Below are 20,372 nucleotides of genomic sequence, written 5' to 3'. Positions count from 1 at the left end.
TACTGCAACGTATAATAATACTCAACTTGTTATGTACTGCTAAAGCTAAAGCTAAGGCTATGACTTCTTATGATAATTGATGATTGCGTTATAAATATGTATTGTATTTAATCGAATGTAAAATAGAGGATGAAATATATTCACCTTGAACACGAGTAACGTATAAATAATCAGGTTTTTATCACCTTTATTCCACTGAAATTTTTCTGTCTGTAGAGTATTATTACTGGTACATGTCATTACCAATTCTGAGATCGAAGTACAAAGTAAACGAAGGCTCAAGGTAAGAAGACGAAAAAAGTGAGTTGATACAGTACAAACTGTGTTAGAATATCTTTTTTTTTTTCAATCTATCTGCTTTGTCGGGCAGTATCGTAAATCATCTATAAGTAGTATTGCCAATGCCGATGCGATAGAGGACTGTAGAGTACAACACAGTATTCTCTTTTCACTCCGGTTCGAAAAAAATTTCATCATGATAGGTCAGTTTGTTCTCCGATATGAGCGGTAATGGTTCCTCCAGCCTAGTCTGAGACCTGGATCACAAGCCAAGTAAAGCAAACTGAAGCGAATATAGGTACAGTACTGTATGGATATCTCTCATCTGCCACATTCATATGTACAGGTGTGTACTGATAACTCCCCTCACACCGAGGATAAAGTAGTCTAGATATTCTATCCTGGCATTTCGACTCCATCGTCCCCAATACCATATCCTACATTGCGACCCAGTACTGCACTGCATATACACAGCCTCATCGAAGCATGAGTACCACTTCACGCCTTCTAATTCAGCGAAGACAAATCTTCCCTCAGAAAGAGAGATAAGCAGGCTACTAACAAGACCATTGAATTAACGATGAAACAACTGTGGGACATGATTTGCATCCTCGTTCTCGATTGAACCACAATTATGAAACCTGTTCATTATGATCATCCATATATCATGACTATCACCTTTCCAAGTGACTGGTATTATAATCTTAATTATTAGATAGATATACAACATACATACGGATTTAATCGCTTTTTCACATGATTTCCTTTTGATTGATTATTATATTACTTTTCCATTAATGTTCGTGATCATGTTGATGTCGATGTTGATGTTTATTTCCAGAAGACTGCTGTCTTTTCCTCTCTTCCCATTCCATCGCCCACTGCTCTCTCTCAAACTCATCATACGCATCTTTATTATTGAGCCATCGTTCCTGTACATCCCTCACGTCGTTCCCATTTCCACCGGACATGACTGATCCGAATAACGCTTGAGTATTGACCGCATTCATATCATCTTCAGAATCTTGATTGTGAGGTATAAATACGTATCCCGTCATCTTATCTACCAATCGAACGAGATTTATCATTGATGATTTATCCTATATAACGTAAGATCATATCAGCTCTAGTCGTTCCCAATACACGAGTGACTGACTCACCTCAACAGCCAAAGTCTCAAATCCGACTAAACCAAAATCATCCACTAATTCAACCATGGCTTTATTCAATTTGCCGAATTTAGCTGCACGAGGTTCAGAATCGAGTTTGGCAAGTAGGTAAGACAGGTCCTGGACTTCGGTATAATAGCTCAGATCGAATGCTGGAAAAAGGAAGAGTATGTACTTTAGCACAAAGCTCCAAGATCAAGAAAAAGTAACAAGCGTGTCTGACAACTGCACTCACGTAGTTCACCATATGTAGATAGCAGATCAATCTTACTCAACACATTGACATGCGGCATCTCCATTTGTAACATCGCTCGTAGAGCTAGTAAGACAACAGAGATAAATTTGGAGGCGTCGGTGATATAGTGTGCGTCGCTGAGGTGAACAGCTGCGAGCTGAAATACAAATAGACAATTAGTGATGTTCACCGAGGAGCCTGTGGATTGCGAAGGGTACGTAGAAGACAAGGGCAGGAATGAGGAGTGAAACAACGACGATAACGTGATAAACAGTTTCAAGAGTAGTTCGGTACACAGACTCACCCTGTAATCCAGTTTACCCAATTTCTCAACCATATTCTTCAACGAATCATGATTGGTCCACAATTCAACCTGCCCAGGCGTATCAAACACCACATATCCATTCCCACCATCATTTTCCAGCACTTCATCCAATCGATCTATCAACCAATCAAAATTCGCTTCTAGGTATTCTAAACAATATAACTTTGCTCCATTGGGTCCTAAACCGTATTCTTCCATTACGCTATCTAGGTCGACGAGTTCAGTGATAGATATGGAGCATGGGTATGGGGGGTTGGAGACAGCTGGATCAAGATTGATTATGTGTATAGGTCGATTGAGAGCTGTGAGAAACTAAGTCAATCAATATAAGAAAATTGCTTTCAATCTGTCACATGCGATCATGAAGAGTGTGAACTCACCTGATGTAATCCATGGCAATAGGTTGATTTACCTGCACCAGGTGGTCCAGTGACTAGTTGACCGAATGCAGATTGATGTTGGACCTTGGATTCAGGTAGATTATCTAAAGGGGATGACATGTTGATGAAATGATTTAAGTTGTTAGATGATACGGTATGGCCTAATTCAATTGTGCTTTTGCTGGGATAACGAGATGATTCAAAAGGATGATGATGATAATGAAAGACGGGATGAGTTGAGGTTGTCGATGCCTTTTAATGAGAATGAGAATCTCCAGGAGGAGTTGGAAACTCGTCAAAGAAGCTCACAGCTGCCGAATTTCGATGATCGTGGCCCAACACAGGTGAGGTGGAAGAATCCCTGACACTCCCAGGAATAGGTGATAATCCTCCTACGGTATGGTCGTGGTGATGGTGAGGAGCGAGTGAGTAGTTTTGGAAAGACGACGGTGCAAAGTTGATATGCTTTGATGCAGATGAAGGTGAAGTTGAAGTGGTTGTTATGCCGAATGTTCCTGGTGATAAGGGTGCGTGAGGTCGAGACTGGCGGCGTTTCCCGTCAGGTGTGGTTTGTGTGGCACTTTCCTCTCCTTCAGCTTGAGCTTGAGCTTGAGCTCGAGCTTGAGAGAGATTACGGATAGTATCGTGAGATCTAGGGAATGGAAATTCTACAAACCCATAATACATACATAAAATCAGTCATGACTTCCCTTGGTACGAATATGTAGAGACAGACTCACCATGTCCCTCAGATAAAATAGGTATAGCAGTCTCATGAGTATCCTGACTCCTCTCCTCCCTCTCTTCCTCGTCGCCATCATCAGAATGTAAATCTGGTGAGTCGGGAGTTACAGGTCTACGGTTGTTCCAAGGAGCCATCAATCTCTGTTGTACCCTCGCCAAATTCATGGTATTATCGTTCGTTTCCAGTTGATCCAGATATCCCATATAAGGTTGTTGCGATTGACTGCTCATGTTGGGAGTAGCTATCTCAGCTGTCGATTCACTTCCATCAGAGGGTCTACGAGGTTGATCGTCCTCTAATACGATCGTACTGTGAGGGGTGGGACCCATATCGTATCCTAATCCTACAGGAACAGGACCTTCTGGAATAGGGCGAGGAAGGGAAAAGTGATTGGTGGAGGATGGTGCATATTGACCTGGGATAGGTGTATTGGAGAATGATCCATTCCGATCAGCGGGTGTACGGAAGAACAAACCCTGTACACCATCAAGATATATAAGCTTAGTTCCCTTGATCTTCTCGACAAGCAAAGTAAAAAGATAAAGATAGCTCACCTGGAAATCCCTATCATCCGGTGTCTGACCTGGACTATCTTCACTATTCGCCTCACTCGACCTATCTTTCCTATCTGATATAGGTGTAGATCTAGCCGATGTACCAGCTCTACTCCAACCCTCTGAGGCATCCGTATAGACGGTGACTTTCGAGACATTCGATTCACAATGTACGATATTTGGTCTTACATCTAAGAAGCTCGGGCCAGACTTTGTTCGTGGTGAAGGGACAGTGGAGATCGGGTAGTCTAATGCAGCCGGAGATATCGAATAACTTAAATCGGGTGAAGAGAATCGTTGATGCTGATCTTTTTGAGTAGGAGATTGCACCGATACTCTAGGTGGAGGGGGTACAGACATCGTACCGAATTTCTTCTTATTGGATTCACTGGTGTTTGGTCGATTCTCCATTAATGCCATTCGGGTAGGACTGTATTTAGCCTGTTGCTGTTCTAACATACCAACACTTGACGCTCTACTTCTCCCAATCGCTTCTTCCAGAGCGGTCTTGCGTCTAGGTCCATCAGACTTGATAGAAGTGGTTGATGAAGAAGGTGAAAGTACCGATGAGATTGAAGTGGACGCTGTAGTAGGTGTAGATGCAGAAGTTGACAGATGTCCAGTTTGAGATGCCGTAGTAGAATCGCGGATGGTTCGATGTGCGACCGGACCTTTGGAGGGAGATTGGAATGCTCGTTTCGTCCTAGCGCGTTGTTGCTGTTTAGCCAAAAACGCTCTGGCAGTCGCTGAACCTCCGTCAGATAATCGAGACTTTGCAGTAGAAGTTTTGGGTGAAAGGGGATCAGTCGTTTTGGGGAGCGGTGCAGTTTTCGGCTCAGACATATCCTCATTATCGATCACTATCACCTCCCTGTCGACTCCAACAATATCAGGTGAGATGGCAACGCCAATTTCGTCGGTTAACGAAATGAATGGTCCTGATTCAGGCAAGATTGGTGAAATGTCATCTTTAGGTATATCAGGTAAAGGTTTTGATAAGTTCAGTGGAGCAGGAGGGCGGAAGGTTCCTTCCCTTTCATATTTCGCAGAGAAAGGAGTCCTTCTCGAGGTTCCTTTACTGATTATCACAACACCACCTTTATCGCCCTTATCAGCCACGGAGGGTTGCTTGAATTGTAAGGATTTCCCGGAAGGTATGGCAGCTGTAATAGGATATCTCGATTCGATCGGAGCCGTAGCAAAATTCGCTAATAGTGGATCACTTCTGGTCAGAGCGGAATTAGTCGAATACGGCATTGAGCTTGATCTCTTCCTGTTATTGTGCGAGATGTACATATAATCGTCGGAGGAATATCGAGGTGCTGAGAATCTTTGCTTGGATGAATGACCGTGACCTTTCGAAGTAATACCTGAGGAATGAGCAATGCGTGTAGTACCATGGCCATCTAGATTGAGAAAGCTTGTATTTCTACCGCTATTCTTCCTATCTGATTCTCCCCTAGTTACCGAAGATTTCCTTGAATGAGGATTCGAGCTGGAAGCAGAATTAGGATTGGGATTGGTGAATCTCGATCCGAATGAAACTGATCTCTTCCTAAGTGAGGTTGAGGGAGTTAGAGCTCTGATCAACGAATTACTTCTACTTCTTCTGCTTGAACCATCTATCGACCTTTCTCTACTTCTTGCTCTAGCATTTCCAATGATGGGTGCACCAGGCGGGGGAGCAGTAGATCCCATACTCAAACTTCTACCTCTTCTTTTGACCAGATTGGCCCATTCTTCTCTCTCTTCGTCCCTATACCTCCCCTTTTCTAGTACAGCCTCATTGTTATTCGTCGTAGAAGTCGAATTCATACTTCCCACACTCAACCTTTTCTCTTTCTCATCTTCAGGTGTGGTAGGCGGTGTGATTTCATGAGGTAACAATGTAGGTCGAGGTAATAAAAACATGTCACACATGGTAGGTACCGCCCATCGTTTATTCTCTGCTTTATATTCGTACGGATTGTTTTTCCTAGGTTTAGGTGCTGATACTGCTCTCTGGCGATGGTTGGTCATACCATTGATGGGCTGAGATCTTTGTATAGGATTGCGATTGAACGATGAAGGTGGATATGATTTCTGTTGAGGGTTGTTTGAAGATGATCCAGCTCGGAGTTCTCGATTCAAGGGGGAGAATAGGATATTGGGAGCCTGTAATCCTGTTGGAACCGATGACGAAGAAGGGATTCTCTCTGGTTTATTGTTGAAATCAGATATGGAGTTGTAGGATGGTGATTTGTACAATGCACCTTGTTTACGAGATGAAGGTAACAATCTTGCAACACCTGAAGGAGGATTGTTATCGTAAGTGTCGAACGGTGTGGTGGTTGCTGGTCGAACGGGAAATGGTTTCGAGGTACTTGGTCCAGCTATGGCGTTGGAAGTGGAAGAGAATACATTGCTGAACATGGAGTAATTGGTAGAAGGTTTGGTAGGTGATATAGGTGATAGGCCGATCCCACTCTGTCTAGTAGGTAAGTTAGGTCTGGAATTGGGACTATAAGGGATGTACCACTGGTCCCCTCCATCATTGGGAATCGAGTCGTACGTGTGACGAGAACGGAGTTTGTTGAAGACGGAGGGTTGACGTTCCATTTTGAATCAGGAGATGTTCGATGAAGTAGGGGAATGGAGAATAGGAGAGCTGACTAGATGATGCAAAAAAGACTGCATGATTAGCTCTCGACATCCAGGCGAATCCCTTCAAGGATAGAGATATGCAGTGAAGTCCTGGTCACATTCCGTTGAACTCACGACTGACGACAAGATCGATGATCTACTTCCGAATTGTACTCGGTTGTGATGGTGATGTCCTGTATCCTTCAACGATCAACTCAAACAAGGATGTCCTTTTCTTTTTTTCTGGTCGCTTCTCGTCAGTACCGCTCCGAGCTTCCTGTCCGTCCGTGTTACTTTTATGTTGTTGAAAGAAACACAAGCACGGATGACGTTCCCTTTCTTAACCTAATGATCAATGCTGTTTTTTTGGTAAGAAAAGGTTTTTAGTGTGGTGCTAAAAAGACGGAATGTTCCTCGTTCCTCCTCTATGAAAGTTGGCTAGTACGTTATGCTTGGATCGTCGTTGGTGTTTGAGAGAGTAATGTTCACCTAAAGACGCGTGTTTGTCTTGGGATATGCTGTAAGTTGAGATATAAGTGGGAGGGTGATGATGATGATCATGAAATGTACCTGGAAGATATTGACACAACAGTCAAGGATGCTCTTATCCTCTCCCTCACCATCACCGCCATCATCATCGTATACTTTATCCTACGACAGGGTCACGCACAGACCCATCCGCACATGGATTGTAGGTGTGTGCAGTGTTCGGGTAAAAAGGTACAGTGAGCACCTTCAGGAATTCACTTGATTAAACTCTACTCTAATCCCAAATCAGTCACGGCAAACTCCGCTTACCTCTGACAGATGCAGGAGAGTGATCGAAAAGACAGATGAGATTCCAAAAGTCTAGAATTTAATCAAAATCATACTCATCAAATGACGCAGCACCCAGCATTCTTCATCTCCTTGTATCTTTTGAACATGATTCCTCCATCATCACCGTTCCTTGGTCCTTGAACCTGATAGACGCCACTAATGAGCAGAAAGAAGCCGTAGACCGATAAATTAGTGTGGAGCGTAATCGTAATCCTAATGCTACCAAACGTTTATTCTCCTTGATACGTGACGAATGTTCAGAGTACTGCTACAACTGTAGTATGGATTAATCTGCAAGATCTGGATCTACGGGAAAGTACATCATTGTTTACGATCCATCCGTAATGAACGATTGTAACGAACGATTGGGATGTCACCTGAAACAATCCATCTTATCCCGAATAAAGCACGTGATCAGAGGTATGGCATAGACATGCATTCATAGTGCATTTACAAAGCATCCTGGGGACAATCTACTGTATACTAATCTACTTTCTTGCCTTTACTACTTCTCCTCAAATCTCGTGATCTACCTCTTTCGACCAAAGAATCTAATCAAATATAAATCAGTGGACTCAAACTCACATAAAACCCAAAGTGATCAAACCCGAAACCCCTCCTAGTCCGAATTTCGATCCATCCTTTCCAAACTCACTTTCCATCTGACTGTCTTTGCCAACCTATTCAACAAAAGCCATACTGAGGAACCAAGGCGATGAGAGACGAAGGACGTGATGGAACAGCGCAGGGACCTGACGAGATGATGGGGGAAAGAATCTTAGGATTAGTTCTTGACGTTCGGCAAATGGTGAAATGCATTTTACATTCCGTTACACTCACGATTGCAATCTAAATCAACAATCTACTTCCGGACTTGGACTTGTTGGTGATTGCGACGGTGATCTTCTATCTCCTTCAACAATCAACTCGTACAAAGAAGTCCTTTTCCCTTTCCTTTTCCTCGTTCCTTCTGATCGGCACCGCTGCCCGGTCTGTCCGTGCGTGGGAGGATGTGTGAGATGAGGATAGACAATGTTGATTGGATCGCCGGCGATGATGTATCACGAGGGTCAAATATATAGGTAATGTTCCCCCACAGGGCGCGTGTTTGTCTTGAAAAACTCGAGTATGCTGTGTGAGTCGAGATATGAACAGGAATTGGACGACAATCATGAAATGTAACTGGATGCTATTGCTACAGCAATCGACAACACTCTCATCCTCCTCATCGCCATCATCATCATCACATACATCAGGTTTACGCATGGACCCACTCATATCGCATACCCTTTTGCATGTACTCTACTCGTACTATTTCGGGCCAAGGTCAAGTATCCTGTAAGGCAGGAAGAAGGAGGTGGAAGCTGCTATGATTTGGCTCGATCGATCGAAGCGGGGCTCTCTCTGATCCGCAGAGTCAATGGCGCGTGGTGCGTGGTGTCCGGCGCGTATACAATAGCTGGCTAGGGCCGGGAAGCAGACTCATGGCCCGCCCGCAAATACAACGATAAGATAGTCACAGTAACGACAAGTACTTACGGAGATTGACCTGTGCATAGCTCGATATTTCAGTGCGCATGCTTTCATACTATCAACCTGTTCCCATGCTATGCATGTTCTTGCTCAGAGTTATGAACTACGAACTGAGTCGCTCGTATTGGTATTTCAGGGCAACCAGGCTCGTAAAAAGTGGAGGCGTCGAATTTGGATTGCTTATCTCTCTCTACCCCATATGCATGGCCGCCGGACCTTATCGCCCTTCGTTGCTTATCGCGAACCACACATAGTACTCGATTGGTCGATGACAGGCTCCTCCTAAAACATCCCCACTTATCATAAACCTCGTATAATCACACAGTCAGTTTTCAACCAAGAGTACGATGCCGATGTCGGATCAGCTTGAATCTGACTCACCTGGAGAGGAGGAAATCACGACCGTACAGGTTGGTACCAGTGCTGATACCGCTGCCAAACAAGATGAAATTTATAAACCTCGGTTCAAAAGGAGTAGGACTGGTAAGTTACCTGAACTGGCTATACTCGATCTCTGCCCAGAAGCAAGTTCTCAATAGGCGGAACGCCCATATTCGCGATACGTAGGCTAACCTCATGCTGGATTTACCTTGTTCAATCGGGTCATTCATGCACTCTAGGATGTTTGCGGTGTAGAAAAGGCAAACATAAGTGAGTCATTGTCACATCGTATCGCTTCCAGGTGTTTATACACTGAACCACTGTTCCTGTTCTTCCGGCTCATGTACACTGCTCTCGTAGGTGCGACGAGGAGAAACCCGTATGTAGGCGATGTCGGCATTCCAAGGGAGAGGTGAGTAAGGCGTTCCGCTAGGTCATTTGGCGTGTCAGCGTCAGCGCTGGAGCTTGCTGTCAAATGATTTGGACAGCGTGAGGGGGGACGAGGAGCCTTGGGTTGCCCAACTAACGAAGTCACGTGGGTGATTGTCCTCGTTCGTGTAGTGCATATGGCCTATACTTCTTCGGGTCTGCGGCAACGAGAAATCACGGAACCCCGACGAAGAGACCACCGACCGACAACGTGAGGACGGTCAGCAGCCATCGAAGAAGCGACGTCGCAAAGAGGCGGCTCGCATATATGAACAGGGCCAGGATCAGGGACATCATACGGGACCGACAACAAGCAAGCGACAAGAAGGAGAAGGAGCGAGGAAAGATGTATATTTCCCGCTAAATGAGGAACAGATGGTCGGTCAAGGGAGCGATTTTACGTTTGATTACGATTCGGACATCGCCAGGGTCACGAGGACAGTCAAGACTGTGGCCACTGCTCGGCAATCGAAGAATGGACTAGAAGAGGAGGACGTTATGGATCTTGTTAGGGCACAAGGAGAACATGGAACGCTGGCGAGGGTGCCTACTGAGCCTTTGGTACTTGTATTTCCTAACGACCACGAAAGAGAGCTTGTGAGTACATACATCCTAGACCTCTTTTCGCGCGGACGTCTCGGTGTTCAGATGGCGCAGCATCAGCAGTATGGAAGGTCAGACTAGCCTCCTGGTGGTATCCCTGTCGTCCATCAAGTGTTATTGAAGTTAACTGACTGACTCATATCTCGTAACGCAGATGCATCATCTACTTTGTTTCGGTGAGCCGCTGGACCGTTACACAGCAGTGAACGCGGGAGACAAACTGCTGTTCTCGTTCTAACCCAATCACACATCATACAGGGAATATCCTCCTTTACGCCGTACCTCGAGCCAATCAACCGATCCAGTATCTCAACCTAGCACAATGTCTCACCAACCGCCGCGGGACATCGATCGAGACCGACGCTGTCCTATTATCGCTGCTGTCCGTCGCGGCGGTACACCGATCCTCGATCGTCATGCAACAACAGCACAAGTATCTGAAATCGCCTCCAGTGGGAAGATGGGGCAGTCCACGTCCTGGCCATATCGCCTTGATCGATCAACCGGAATCGGACCATATGCCAACCGGCTTGGGGGGCGAGTTCTCGCAGAGTCAAGACAGTGTGAGGAGGCATGAAGGGGAGGGGGAGTACCGCCGAGCTATCGGAAACCAGTTTGCGAGATTGGCTCTTGAGCTGTGTAAGACTGGTGTTCTCTTGAAACTCGCATCGGGAAGCAGATCTTCGTCCTTAACTCCGACCATGTCTACGGACAACCATGCGGTGCAGCGCAAGGAGGTCAACGATGATCTTGAGGAGATATCGATCTTACTCTTATCAAGCACCGTATCGATTATCATCTCCCAAGCTCTTAACGGCGGCACGTTGTGGCAAGAAGCCTATGCGACAGCTCTGACCATTATCGGAGCGCGTGGTGGACCCCTGAGGATGTTGGAATCGGCCCAGCGCAGATCAAACGAGGAGATTATGAGGGTCAGGACGTTATTGGAGAACTTGGTCATCGTGGATGTGTGCTGGTGTTTGGCCTCTGGGTCTGCGCCGACACTGATGACCGAGGCGTTCGCTCCTTGGTGGTGAGTGAACTCGGGATCAGGGGGTCAGGTCGGGTGACTGGTACACTATGAGGGAAGCTGATGTGGACGGTCTTTGTATGGACATAGGTTTGACTTTGTGGAGAGCGATGAGGACACCGTACATAACTCTTACGGGGTTGATCGGGGTGTAATTGAGATGGTACGCAAAGAGAAGCAAATTATCTCCCACCACTCAGCCGCCATGCTGCTCTGTGTCAACAGGTCATATACGCTTGTTACCAATACGTTCACCGGAAATAACCGAGGGAACTGTGCTGACTGAAGCCGGAATCCTGTTTTCACCTCTTAGCTGAACCGAGTCAACATACTGGTACACGAACGCAAGCTACTCACCACAGCGCTGGACCCCACCTATCTTCAACAACATCTCGAAAAGGTCCACGATCTTATGCTAGAGCTATCCGTGTGGGAGAATGACCTGCAGAAGGATGCCGGTAGTGGAAGGCCGGCTAGAGTGGCCTTGGGGAATACTGTGCTCGTCCACACGATCAAGGTGAGTAACTATTGATTGTCCCTGAGAGGACAGACGATCTGGTGTATCTGATACCAGGAGGGACAAGGGCTGATTTCAGAGCGCCTCATTCGGGTTCTACGTATTGTTCTGGTGCGTTTTGTTCACGCTACAATTGATAGATTGTGATCCACGTGGACCTGCTCGACCATCCGCATTCGCACTCCGAAGTACAAGCCTCCGCGGAGATTGCTATTGGCAATCTTGGTCGGTCTAGCGCAGGGTCGGCTGTAGTGGCTCTTCTTCTCCCTGCCATCATTAGTGGTGAGTCCTGTCGGAGACACCATCGCGCCACCAGTTGCTTCTTCTGCTTCCCCCCTAAGCTGTCAATTGACTATCCAATTTTCGCAGGCTCCATGATGTTCAAGGAAGAAGGGAGAGACCGGATCAGGAAAGCGATCATGGAGCTACGATCGACCACGGCATTCGCATTTGACGTTGAGGAAGCCCTTGGGATGTTGAACAAGGTGAGTGTCAAGCTACTCATCAAACATCAATGCATACTACCAATCGTTATGCGCCCGCGCCCGGAATTCGCTCAACTCCGTCAATGTGCAAGACAGAAGCTTATGTGTCCCATTTACCGGTCTTGCAGCTGTACGCTCTTCGGGATCAGGGTCAGGTTGATCCGCCTTGGCGCGAGGTGATGAAGGCTGGGCTATTGTTGATCTGATCTTAAGTAACTCGAGTAAAGTCTTGCGTCATGCAGTCTCTGCAATCATCTTATGTATCTGGGTCGTCCATCGCCGGACAACTATGCACATTGTACATGGGTGTGTAGAGATATGTGCGCAGTGTACCTAAAATAGCCCGGGCGTTTGTGGTGACATCACATCAAAAGGGATGCACCTTCATCGAATCGTCCATACTGTGTCAAATAATGCTCTCATCTAAGTCTACGTCTATGAGTGATCAGGAACCTATTTCCTATCACTTTCTATCCAGTATTATCTCATGTTTACAATAGATATCATTTGTGGTTTTGGTCCAGATAGATCACCTCCCCAGCTATAGCCGTAGCTAAAGCAGGCAATGTGGACTTCTCCATGTGCAAGCGATGTCCAAGAAAGATCAATCAACTCTCCAGCGTTTCCTCGTCCCCGTTTGCTTCCACCCCTTTGCCATTGTCGGTGTTGATGTCGCTGTTCACCCTGAAGCTCTGGACAGTAGACAAACATGCGATGCCGCCAAAAACCAGCCATACGAGTGGGAAGTGTCGTTCTGCGCTAACGCCATACAAGAGGCTGATGAGTTGGAAGTGATGACGGGGTGAGTACAGAGTTCTCACATCAGCTCTCGGCTTCGTTGAAGGTTATTAGAAAGGCAAGGACGGCGTTCGGGTAAACGCAGAGAGGATATTTTCAGTGTGTAAGTGAAACGAAGTGGACTTACCCGAATAATGCTGGTCCCATCGATCGTGCCAGAGCACTGGTGATAAGCGATATACCGTTGATCGCTCCGAGAGACGAAGCGGATGGAGCAGCAGCATTCAGAGCGAGCATATTCAGACTGCGAGATCAGGTTAATAAGCATCGAGATATCGATCTCAAAATATGTGGCGTCACGTGAGGCCCCAGCTGGATCTTGCATCGTTGGAAGAGCGAATCCGGGACACTTACGGGAAGCAAAGGTCACCGAAGACGTATAGCACCAGCAGCGGGACCATCATGAACCACAAATACCTAAGCGATCCATCTGCCACCCATGTTCCATCTCCAATTCCACTGGCTGCGGAGCCTCCGCCGCCGTCCTCCGAGTGGAGCACAAGCACATTCATGACAGGCGGTAACATGAAGACGGCTATCCAGCACGCGGCGAAAGACCGATACAGCGTCTTCTTCTTCACGCGTTTCAAAGCTTGCGGGAATAGAAGAAGATTGAACGCAATTGACATGCCGCCCTTGACGGATAGGCATGAGGCGATACTCGCCGGAGAAAGGGCAATCCCGCCCAGTGTGGCCGAAGAGTAGGCGAAGAGAACGAAACCTGCGTCAAACGACATTGCAGTAAGAGTGAGGACTGCGCAGCGAGCATTACCAGGGTCAATCAGCGAATTGCAAATGATGAGCTGCGATCTGAATGCGCAGAGTCAAGACACAAGTCGACTCACGGAAGATGGAGATGAGGACCTGTTGGATCGCTTTCATCGACACCAATTCAAAGAAGCTATGAGCCGGGGGAAGGGCCTCGATAGCATCTATGGGCTCTTCGGTCAAGAGCGGTGTCTCCTCGGTCGGTTTGGCGTCCTTAACGGCGGCTCCATTGCGGCAAACCGAGTTGGTCTGAAGCGTATGTTAGTATCAGTTAATGCAGAGATGATTGTAAGAGCTACGAAAAGGTACGGTGACAGAGAGAAGAGCAGAAGTTGCGAAGCGGAAGCAATGGACTGACTCACCTCTTCAAGACAGAAAAGGACGAGTACAGCAGCCAGCAAAGACATGGAACCTATCAACGCGCTCGGCAAGAAATACGCATTTTTCCTTAAAAAGCTCGATTTGGCCATCCATGAATCCGGGTACTGTGTAGCTGGGTTCTGAAGTAACGCTCCGATAGCTGGGCCCACTACACATGCGAGGTCCCAGCAGACCGTCCAGAGAGGATACACCCAGCCTTCGTTATCCTTTGTAGTGATCTCGCCTAGCACAGCTCGCATGACGGAAGCCTGTCGAAATACAAGATGGATTGATTCATTGACTCAGTCAGACTGGCGACTCTTAGTGCATCGACACAGGAGTAGAAAAAAAAAGAACACGGAACTCACATTCCCACACAAAGCACCACCTAGATGGACGGTTGAGTCGGACCCCACGAGATCAGCGAAAATCTTCCACGCACACATATTTGACCCGACAGGTTTGATTGACATGAAGTCAACTCACTCAGGAATCGAGCTACCATGGCCCACCAGAAGCTTTGACTCATACCGAAGAGCGTATGCGTGACAGCGACACCGCACAGACCTCCCAAGATGACAGGCTTCCTCCCTATCCTGTCTGATAGTTTACCCCACTGGTACATGAATAGCACGGAGGACAATGCGAAGGTGCTTTCGATCGCACCAGAGTACTTCCCAACGCTGGACTTCGGTACGTCGGGCATGAGGTTTTCTACCATCTTGTTCACGTACGGGAACAGGATCTAAGTGAAAGAAGAGTATTCTTCAGGCTCCGGCAGGAGGTTCTCGGCATGAATACAGAGATATCATACCGTCTCATCTTGAGGCTAGTACTTACGGTGTATCCTATGGGCTCTACTACCCGCGCTGACAGCAGGACTGCCAGCTGCCATTTCGAGAACGTCATCCTTTGACCTCTACTTGTGCAGCGACAGCGCCCGTTCGTCCTTTCGTCCTATACGTCTCGTGCCTCGGTTCCCCGCGGATTCTTCTTTATGGACCGGTCGTTTAAGTGTGTAGCTTCTGCGTTCTGTATCAACGAGTGAGCAACTCAAGCCAGTCATGTGAGTGATGTGATTCCGCTCGATAATGTCGAGCAGCGAAGTCCTACAAAACTTGAGTCGCGCTTTTGAGGCTTCGGACTTTTGACGAGAGGGGAAACGACAGACGGAGATGAGCGGCGGTTGCCTTTTCTCTCGAATTTGCCGTAAGCAGCGGCCAGGCACGATACCTTGATACCGGAGCTTCGCGATAAGTTAACCGCAAGCGCAGGCTGCAGAACTCGAACACTTAGGAGCTGTTTGCTATCTTCTGGCGTCCTATGATTTAGCCGCGATACTGATACCGCGCCGCCAGGCTTATCGCATCTCATTTCGAGCAATGACTGTTGGGATAGCCTTGTGGCACCGCGAAAGCTCTCTCTTCTCCTTTTCCTGCTTTACTACAAGCACCGCAGATCCTCCGATGCCTCCTTCCCCGCAAGGTGCTTGCTCTCCTATAGTACTTTCATTAGGTGCGCTGGCCTAGCTGCTCCACTCAGCCTGACCAAGTCGAGATCGTACACATACGTCAGTGCATACGGGTGGTAAATCCCCAAGAATATCTCTGTGGGGAATCCTCTGCCGCCCAGGGAACAGCAGTGAACCCGTGTGGTAGAAATAGTCATACGGCAAAAATGAGATGGAGGGGCGGGTCGATGGCACTGGTAGCAACAGGGTTGGGTGGACCTATACGGTATGCAAGCGCACATCCAAGCACATTAGGTGATAGGCACCTTGTGGAGAGCCACATCGCGTGTAACGTCCCGTGTTCAGAAGAGCAGACAGAGGCAGCGCACAGGCGCCTGTCCTGCTCAGTGAGAGTAAGAGTATACATGTATATTCATTCCCCCGGTCAAATCCACAATATGGCAGCATGTCGATGAGTGCGGCACTTTGCCCACTTTGGGATCAAGTTGGTTGAGGAAAAGGCGTCCTTGGAGGTCAGAAGCGCAACAAGCGATTGAACATCAGACTCTCATTCATTCGTTGCCCCCATCAAGCTACATGCTTACAACGCTCACATTCAAACTACTCTGCATTACAACCTCGTTCACTCGTCAAAAAGAGAAAGATCACACGTCATCTATGAAAAAGATCTACATGAATTAAACACCTCGGGCTGATTCAGCTCCCACAGCCCCCGTTCATTCGCTAAACGTAAGAAGATCAAAGCATCGCTACAAGCCTTCTGCCTCCCTCACACATCAGGACCACAATTCCCGCCTCCGCTCCTTGATAGGAGGGAGCTACGCTTCCCAGCACCAATACTGTCACACGAGTGGCGCAAACATGCCGCCGCCCCTGTCAGACAGCTTGACACCTGTCAACACTCAGTTTAGAGGGATCGGGATTACCCCACCAGTATGGGAAGTCTTTCGCCGCTCCAGCTGCCCCGAAGATGGCGAAATTGAGGATGAAGTAGATGACCTGAGTACCACCATCGAGACTCGCACTGTAGGAGTAGTGACAACGATCTGTCAGCGGGCGGTAAACTGTAGGACTGAAAAGTGCTGGTTGTGTGCTCTACGCGATGACCTACCTGAGCAAGTAGTTGTACTTGACGAACCATCGAGGTCTGTAAGCAGGAACAAGTCAGGTCGTTAGCAACAGGACTCAACCCTGCGTCGACTATTGCCGTATGATGAGCGATTGCCCCGAAGCTCACCGGTACTTCCTTGCCCACCATTGGGACATGAAGCCGATCAAGGCACCAGACCACCACATACCTACAGAAGCAAGATCGATCAGCCTCACGCCTAAGGTCTCATGCTGCCCCAGCAGGCGAATAACCGGGGTGTCACTCACCGTTGACAGAGTATGGGAGCCAGCCCATGTAGTTGGTGATGATGGGAGTGTTGAGATCTCTCCAGATACTCTGCTTGGGGAATCGCCTGTACATGAGCCAGAAGGGAATCGGAAGTACCAAGCCAATACCCAAACAAGCGGGAATGAACCAATATGGTCCACTGCCAGTGTACATCTGCTTTCCGAGAGCACCGAAGGTGATAGCCTTGGAGTTGGTCCTGATATGCCTCGACCGTCAGCTTTTGTTCAGGTATTCATCTTGGCATAGCGTCTGATGACTTACCCCTGCAGATTCCAACCGGACCAGATCCGACTACCGACTGGGTCTTTCAAGATCTCTCGATGAGCAGACATGATCGACCTGAAAATTTTCAGGTCATAGTAGTCAGTAAGTATACAACTGGAACGATCGTTTTTGTGACGGATCCGCTAGGTGTTTGGGTGCAATGGGTTTACTGAGCACTCACCTGTAGATACAATAATTGAGGGTGGCGCCGAGGAAGGTTCCGCAGAATTGAGCGATGAACACGACTCTGGGTGGGACTTTGGCATATTGGCCAAGCTATGGAGTGATACGAACAATCAGTCAGCGTGTAATCAAGCGGCACGAGATCCAATGTTCGACTCACTTTTTGGTCTTTGAGCATGTAGAGCGTTTGAAGGGGTGCATAGTATCCGTAGAGAGATGCGTACATGTTCGCGATAGGTCTACAAATAAAATATGAAGACCAGCCAGTCAACGTCACTGCTTACCGACCGAAGGTACAAATGCCCTGTTGTACTCACTTTCCAGGGTGCAGGAAGGCGGCAATAAGCTGCACGATACCGTTGATACTGGTGTCGAAACCGGTGACAGCCTTGAGGAATCCCAGAATAATAGCAAAGAAGTAGCCGAAGAGGGTGAAGATCAAGACAGACCAAGCAGGGATGGTGTTGTGGCCGCCATAGTAGGCAGTTCCCATTGACACGGCCATCGAGACTGAGAGATTACAGATCGATCGTCAGAACTGCTCTGATGATTCGAACGCATACAGACGTCCGCCACTCACCAATAAACACGATCAGATAGGCCCACTGAGGGACCACTTTGTATGCCTTCATTTTCTCGTAGTGAGGGTCCTTAACGTCCAGGTTCTTGTTACCGAGTCGGATTCCAGCCCAGCCCGCAAGTATGTCTTTGTAGTGCCACAAGAGGACGTGCATGACGGCAGCACCTGGTGACAGCAAATCAGCAAGCGCATTCGATCTCGCCTGTACACCTGGCTCAAGCCAACTTACCACAAGACAAGTTGTGAGTGGCAAGCGACAACTGATACGTCGACGTGTAGTAAGGTCGACCATATTCCTGGTACGCGGTCATGTTGAGGGCATTGTTGGAGTCCAATATCTTGCTTTGTTGGTATGACGCTAAAGAGCAGTCATCAGCTTGGCGATTCCCACCGTGCACGGAGGAAATAGAATTCAACTCACTTCCATTGGAGGTAAAGATCGAAGTACTCATAAAAGGCAAGCCGTTGGTGCGGCCTTCACCAACATTGCTGTAGTAGCCTCCCATCATCAAAGCGTAACCTATAGCAAGATGTCAATTGGGTGATTTGTTTGCCAATCCCAAAGACTACTCACAAATCAGCAGACCAATCCAGGAATTCCACTGAGAGTTGAACGGCCACCTAAAGTACCAAATCCCATGAGATCAATATCGAACGTATACTGCAGTGTAAGATGTTACAAACACTAACCATAGAGGATACGCCTGGGTGATAAGAATCCAGTCGAAACTGAAGGAGAAGAGACCAAGACCCTCGTTGGAGGAACCGGCTCCGAACAGCTGTCGCACCACAGTGTGTCGGCCGTTGTCCGCCAAGCAAATGATCGAGACAGCAGTGAGAAGAGGGAACATCCACGAGGGAACGATCTCCCAGCAGAAGATGGCGATGAAGACGATCCAGAAGAACTTCATTCGCTTCTTGTTCAACATGCCTCCGAAGTGCATGGACTGCAGAAGAGACATGTAAGGCAAAGTCTCTGGCCATACAGCGTAGGTTGGGTAGATGAGAGCGGATTGAAGAACACCACAGACCGCATATCCGATACACTGGGTAGCCCAGGTCTGAATAATAGCGACACCTACAGTGAATAAATGTCAGCCTGCAGTTTTGAATTGTCCATTGCATGAAATGGACCCACCGGGGTTTATCTCGATGTTGTAATACAAGTTGAGAATTGCCACGATTGTGACCGCTTCGGCAGTCGAGACCGAGGCAGTCGATGAAAAGATGACGATAGCCGCATGCTCCTTGACTGTGATAGCTCACCATCAGCACACTTTCTTACACCCTGTAGAAGTTACAGAACACGTACTGTTGAAAGGGCCGGGGTTGAGGTATCGCCATTTCCCTTTGGAAGGGATGACCGCAGCCATAAGATTGCCGAGAACATATGCAATAATGAGCTGGAACAGAGCTGACACCGACGCATTTTGAGGCTATTGCACGTTTATATCAGCCGCGCTGAAGTGCAAGAGGTCCGAACGCCGCGCATAAAAAGCTTACTTTGAAATAGTAGATCTCAGCAAGGACAGCACCAAAGCACGCAAGACCGGCACCAAGGAACCAGAATCGGAAGGTCAAAACAGGAAGATCGGGATCGTCTCGAGGGCTGGAATGCACAGCAGTCAGCTGCTGTCTGCGCATCTATTGACCATCATAGTCTTGCACGCGACTCACTCTACGACATGCGCGACCAGCTGGTCAGCGTTTTCTACGACGATCACCTCTTCCTGTTCGATTCTCGGTTCGTAACCCTTGTCATTGACTTCGTTAACGCTGACAGTTGGCTCGATGTACTTCTCGGACAATTTGTTGGCGTTGTCGTTAATATCCGAGTCCCCAATCCTGGGTAGCTGGTGAATGGCCTCGCTTGAATCTTCCCCAAGAGGGTCGCGGTCGATCTCTTTCGATGATGATGGCATTGTGAGTACCCTTGTGGTGTATTGACAATGTTTCGTGGTGGGGCATGAGAGGAATCACGTTACTTTCGGGGTACCCGAGCGGCCTTTTATCGACTTCACCTCTTCGTGATCCTTATCTCTGTCCAATTGGTCGATCAATATGCGTCATGAAGTTCACTCTCAGCTGCAGCGCCGGTCGAGCGGTTCATGTCAAAAATCCAGATAAGAGAAATTGGCGTCCGGACACTAAAGCAGTCGCATTCGTCGGACCATGAGCAGTTGATTTGTTCTTTGCTGAAAGATAAGCTGCGGCCCTGAAGCCCTGGCGGCCAAATCCGCTCCGGCAATTTCCGTCAGCCGGAAGTTAGCATAAGCTCAAGGGTTTGCGCTTGCACCAATGTATAAAGCTTAAAGATTCCAGCCAACATCGAAGCGCTTGCGGCTAGCTTCAATTGGGTTACATTGCCGCTCTCACCATGTGTTAGACGGAATGCGCTTAGGACCGCACGTCACGTCAACCCGACTCGGACCTGGTTCACACC

The 20,372-nt window shown here is 47.8% G+C and overlaps 5 protein-coding genes across 5 annotated transcripts; 1 reads left to right on the top strand and 4 right to left on the bottom strand.

The window, feature by feature from the left end:
• Positions 1–1,073: 1,073 nt before the first annotated feature.
• V865_008349 (uncharacterized protein) lies at positions 1,074–2,508 on the bottom strand (the record flags this gene model as incomplete). Its single annotated transcript, XM_066232085.1, has 5 exons — positions 1,074–1,379; positions 1,440–1,600; positions 1,684–1,840; positions 1,988–2,320; positions 2,389–2,508. 5 exons carry the CDS (start codon positions 2,506–2,508, stop codon positions 1,074–1,076), a joined length of 1,077 nt encoding a protein of 358 aa, XP_066088182.1.
• A 135-nt stretch (positions 2,509–2,643) lies between these two features.
• On the bottom strand, positions 2,644–6,285 carry V865_008348 (uncharacterized protein; the record flags this gene model as incomplete). Its single annotated transcript, XM_066232084.1, has 3 exons — positions 2,644–3,056; positions 3,129–3,609; positions 3,688–6,285. The coding sequence occupies 3 exons, from the start codon at positions 6,283–6,285 to the stop codon at positions 2,644–2,646; spliced, it is 3,492 nt and encodes a 1,163-aa protein (XP_066088181.1).
• Positions 6,286–9,008: 2,723 nt separating this feature from the next.
• Positions 9,009–12,312, top strand: V865_008347 (uncharacterized protein; the record flags this gene model as incomplete). Its single annotated transcript, XM_066232083.1, has 11 exons — positions 9,009–9,144; positions 9,282–9,312; positions 9,403–9,454; positions 9,604–10,068; positions 10,229–10,250; positions 10,333–11,107; positions 11,195–11,267; positions 11,418–11,621; positions 11,762–11,903; positions 11,991–12,106; positions 12,235–12,312. The coding sequence occupies 11 exons, from the start codon at positions 9,009–9,011 to the stop codon at positions 12,310–12,312; spliced, it is 2,094 nt and encodes a 697-aa protein (XP_066088180.1).
• A 402-nt stretch (positions 12,313–12,714) lies between these two features.
• Positions 12,715–14,941, bottom strand: V865_008346 (uncharacterized protein; the record flags this gene model as incomplete). The annotated part of the gene is made up of 8 exons (XM_066232082.1): positions 12,715–12,883; positions 13,032–13,148; positions 13,259–13,658; positions 13,750–13,921; positions 14,035–14,301; positions 14,401–14,420; positions 14,519–14,777; positions 14,873–14,941. 8 exons carry the CDS (start codon positions 14,939–14,941, stop codon positions 12,715–12,717), a joined length of 1,473 nt encoding a protein of 490 aa, XP_066088179.1.
• Positions 14,942–16,379: 1,438 nt separating this feature from the next.
• V865_008345 (OPT family small oligopeptide transporter) lies at positions 16,380–19,851 on the bottom strand (the record flags this gene model as incomplete). The annotated part of the gene is made up of 17 exons (XM_066232081.1): positions 16,380–16,527; positions 16,615–16,650; positions 16,741–16,801; positions 16,881–17,098; positions 17,164–17,241; positions 17,348–17,442; positions 17,510–17,588; positions 17,667–17,859; positions 17,930–18,094; positions 18,159–18,287; positions 18,351–18,449; positions 18,504–18,550; positions 18,620–19,007; positions 19,068–19,181; positions 19,242–19,365; positions 19,433–19,538; positions 19,607–19,851. 17 exons carry the CDS (start codon positions 19,849–19,851, stop codon positions 16,380–16,382), a joined length of 2,325 nt encoding a protein of 774 aa, XP_066088178.1.
• Positions 19,852–20,372: the final 521 nt, after the last annotated feature.

The sequence above is a fragment of the Kwoniella europaea genome, chromosome 3, assembly GCF_036810445.1.
Source record: "Kwoniella europaea PYCC6329 chromosome 3, complete sequence".
Lineage (NCBI taxonomy): Eukaryota > Fungi > Basidiomycota > Tremellomycetes > Tremellales > Cryptococcaceae > Kwoniella > Kwoniella europaea.
This window is presented reverse-complemented; position numbering and strand designations above follow the sequence as displayed.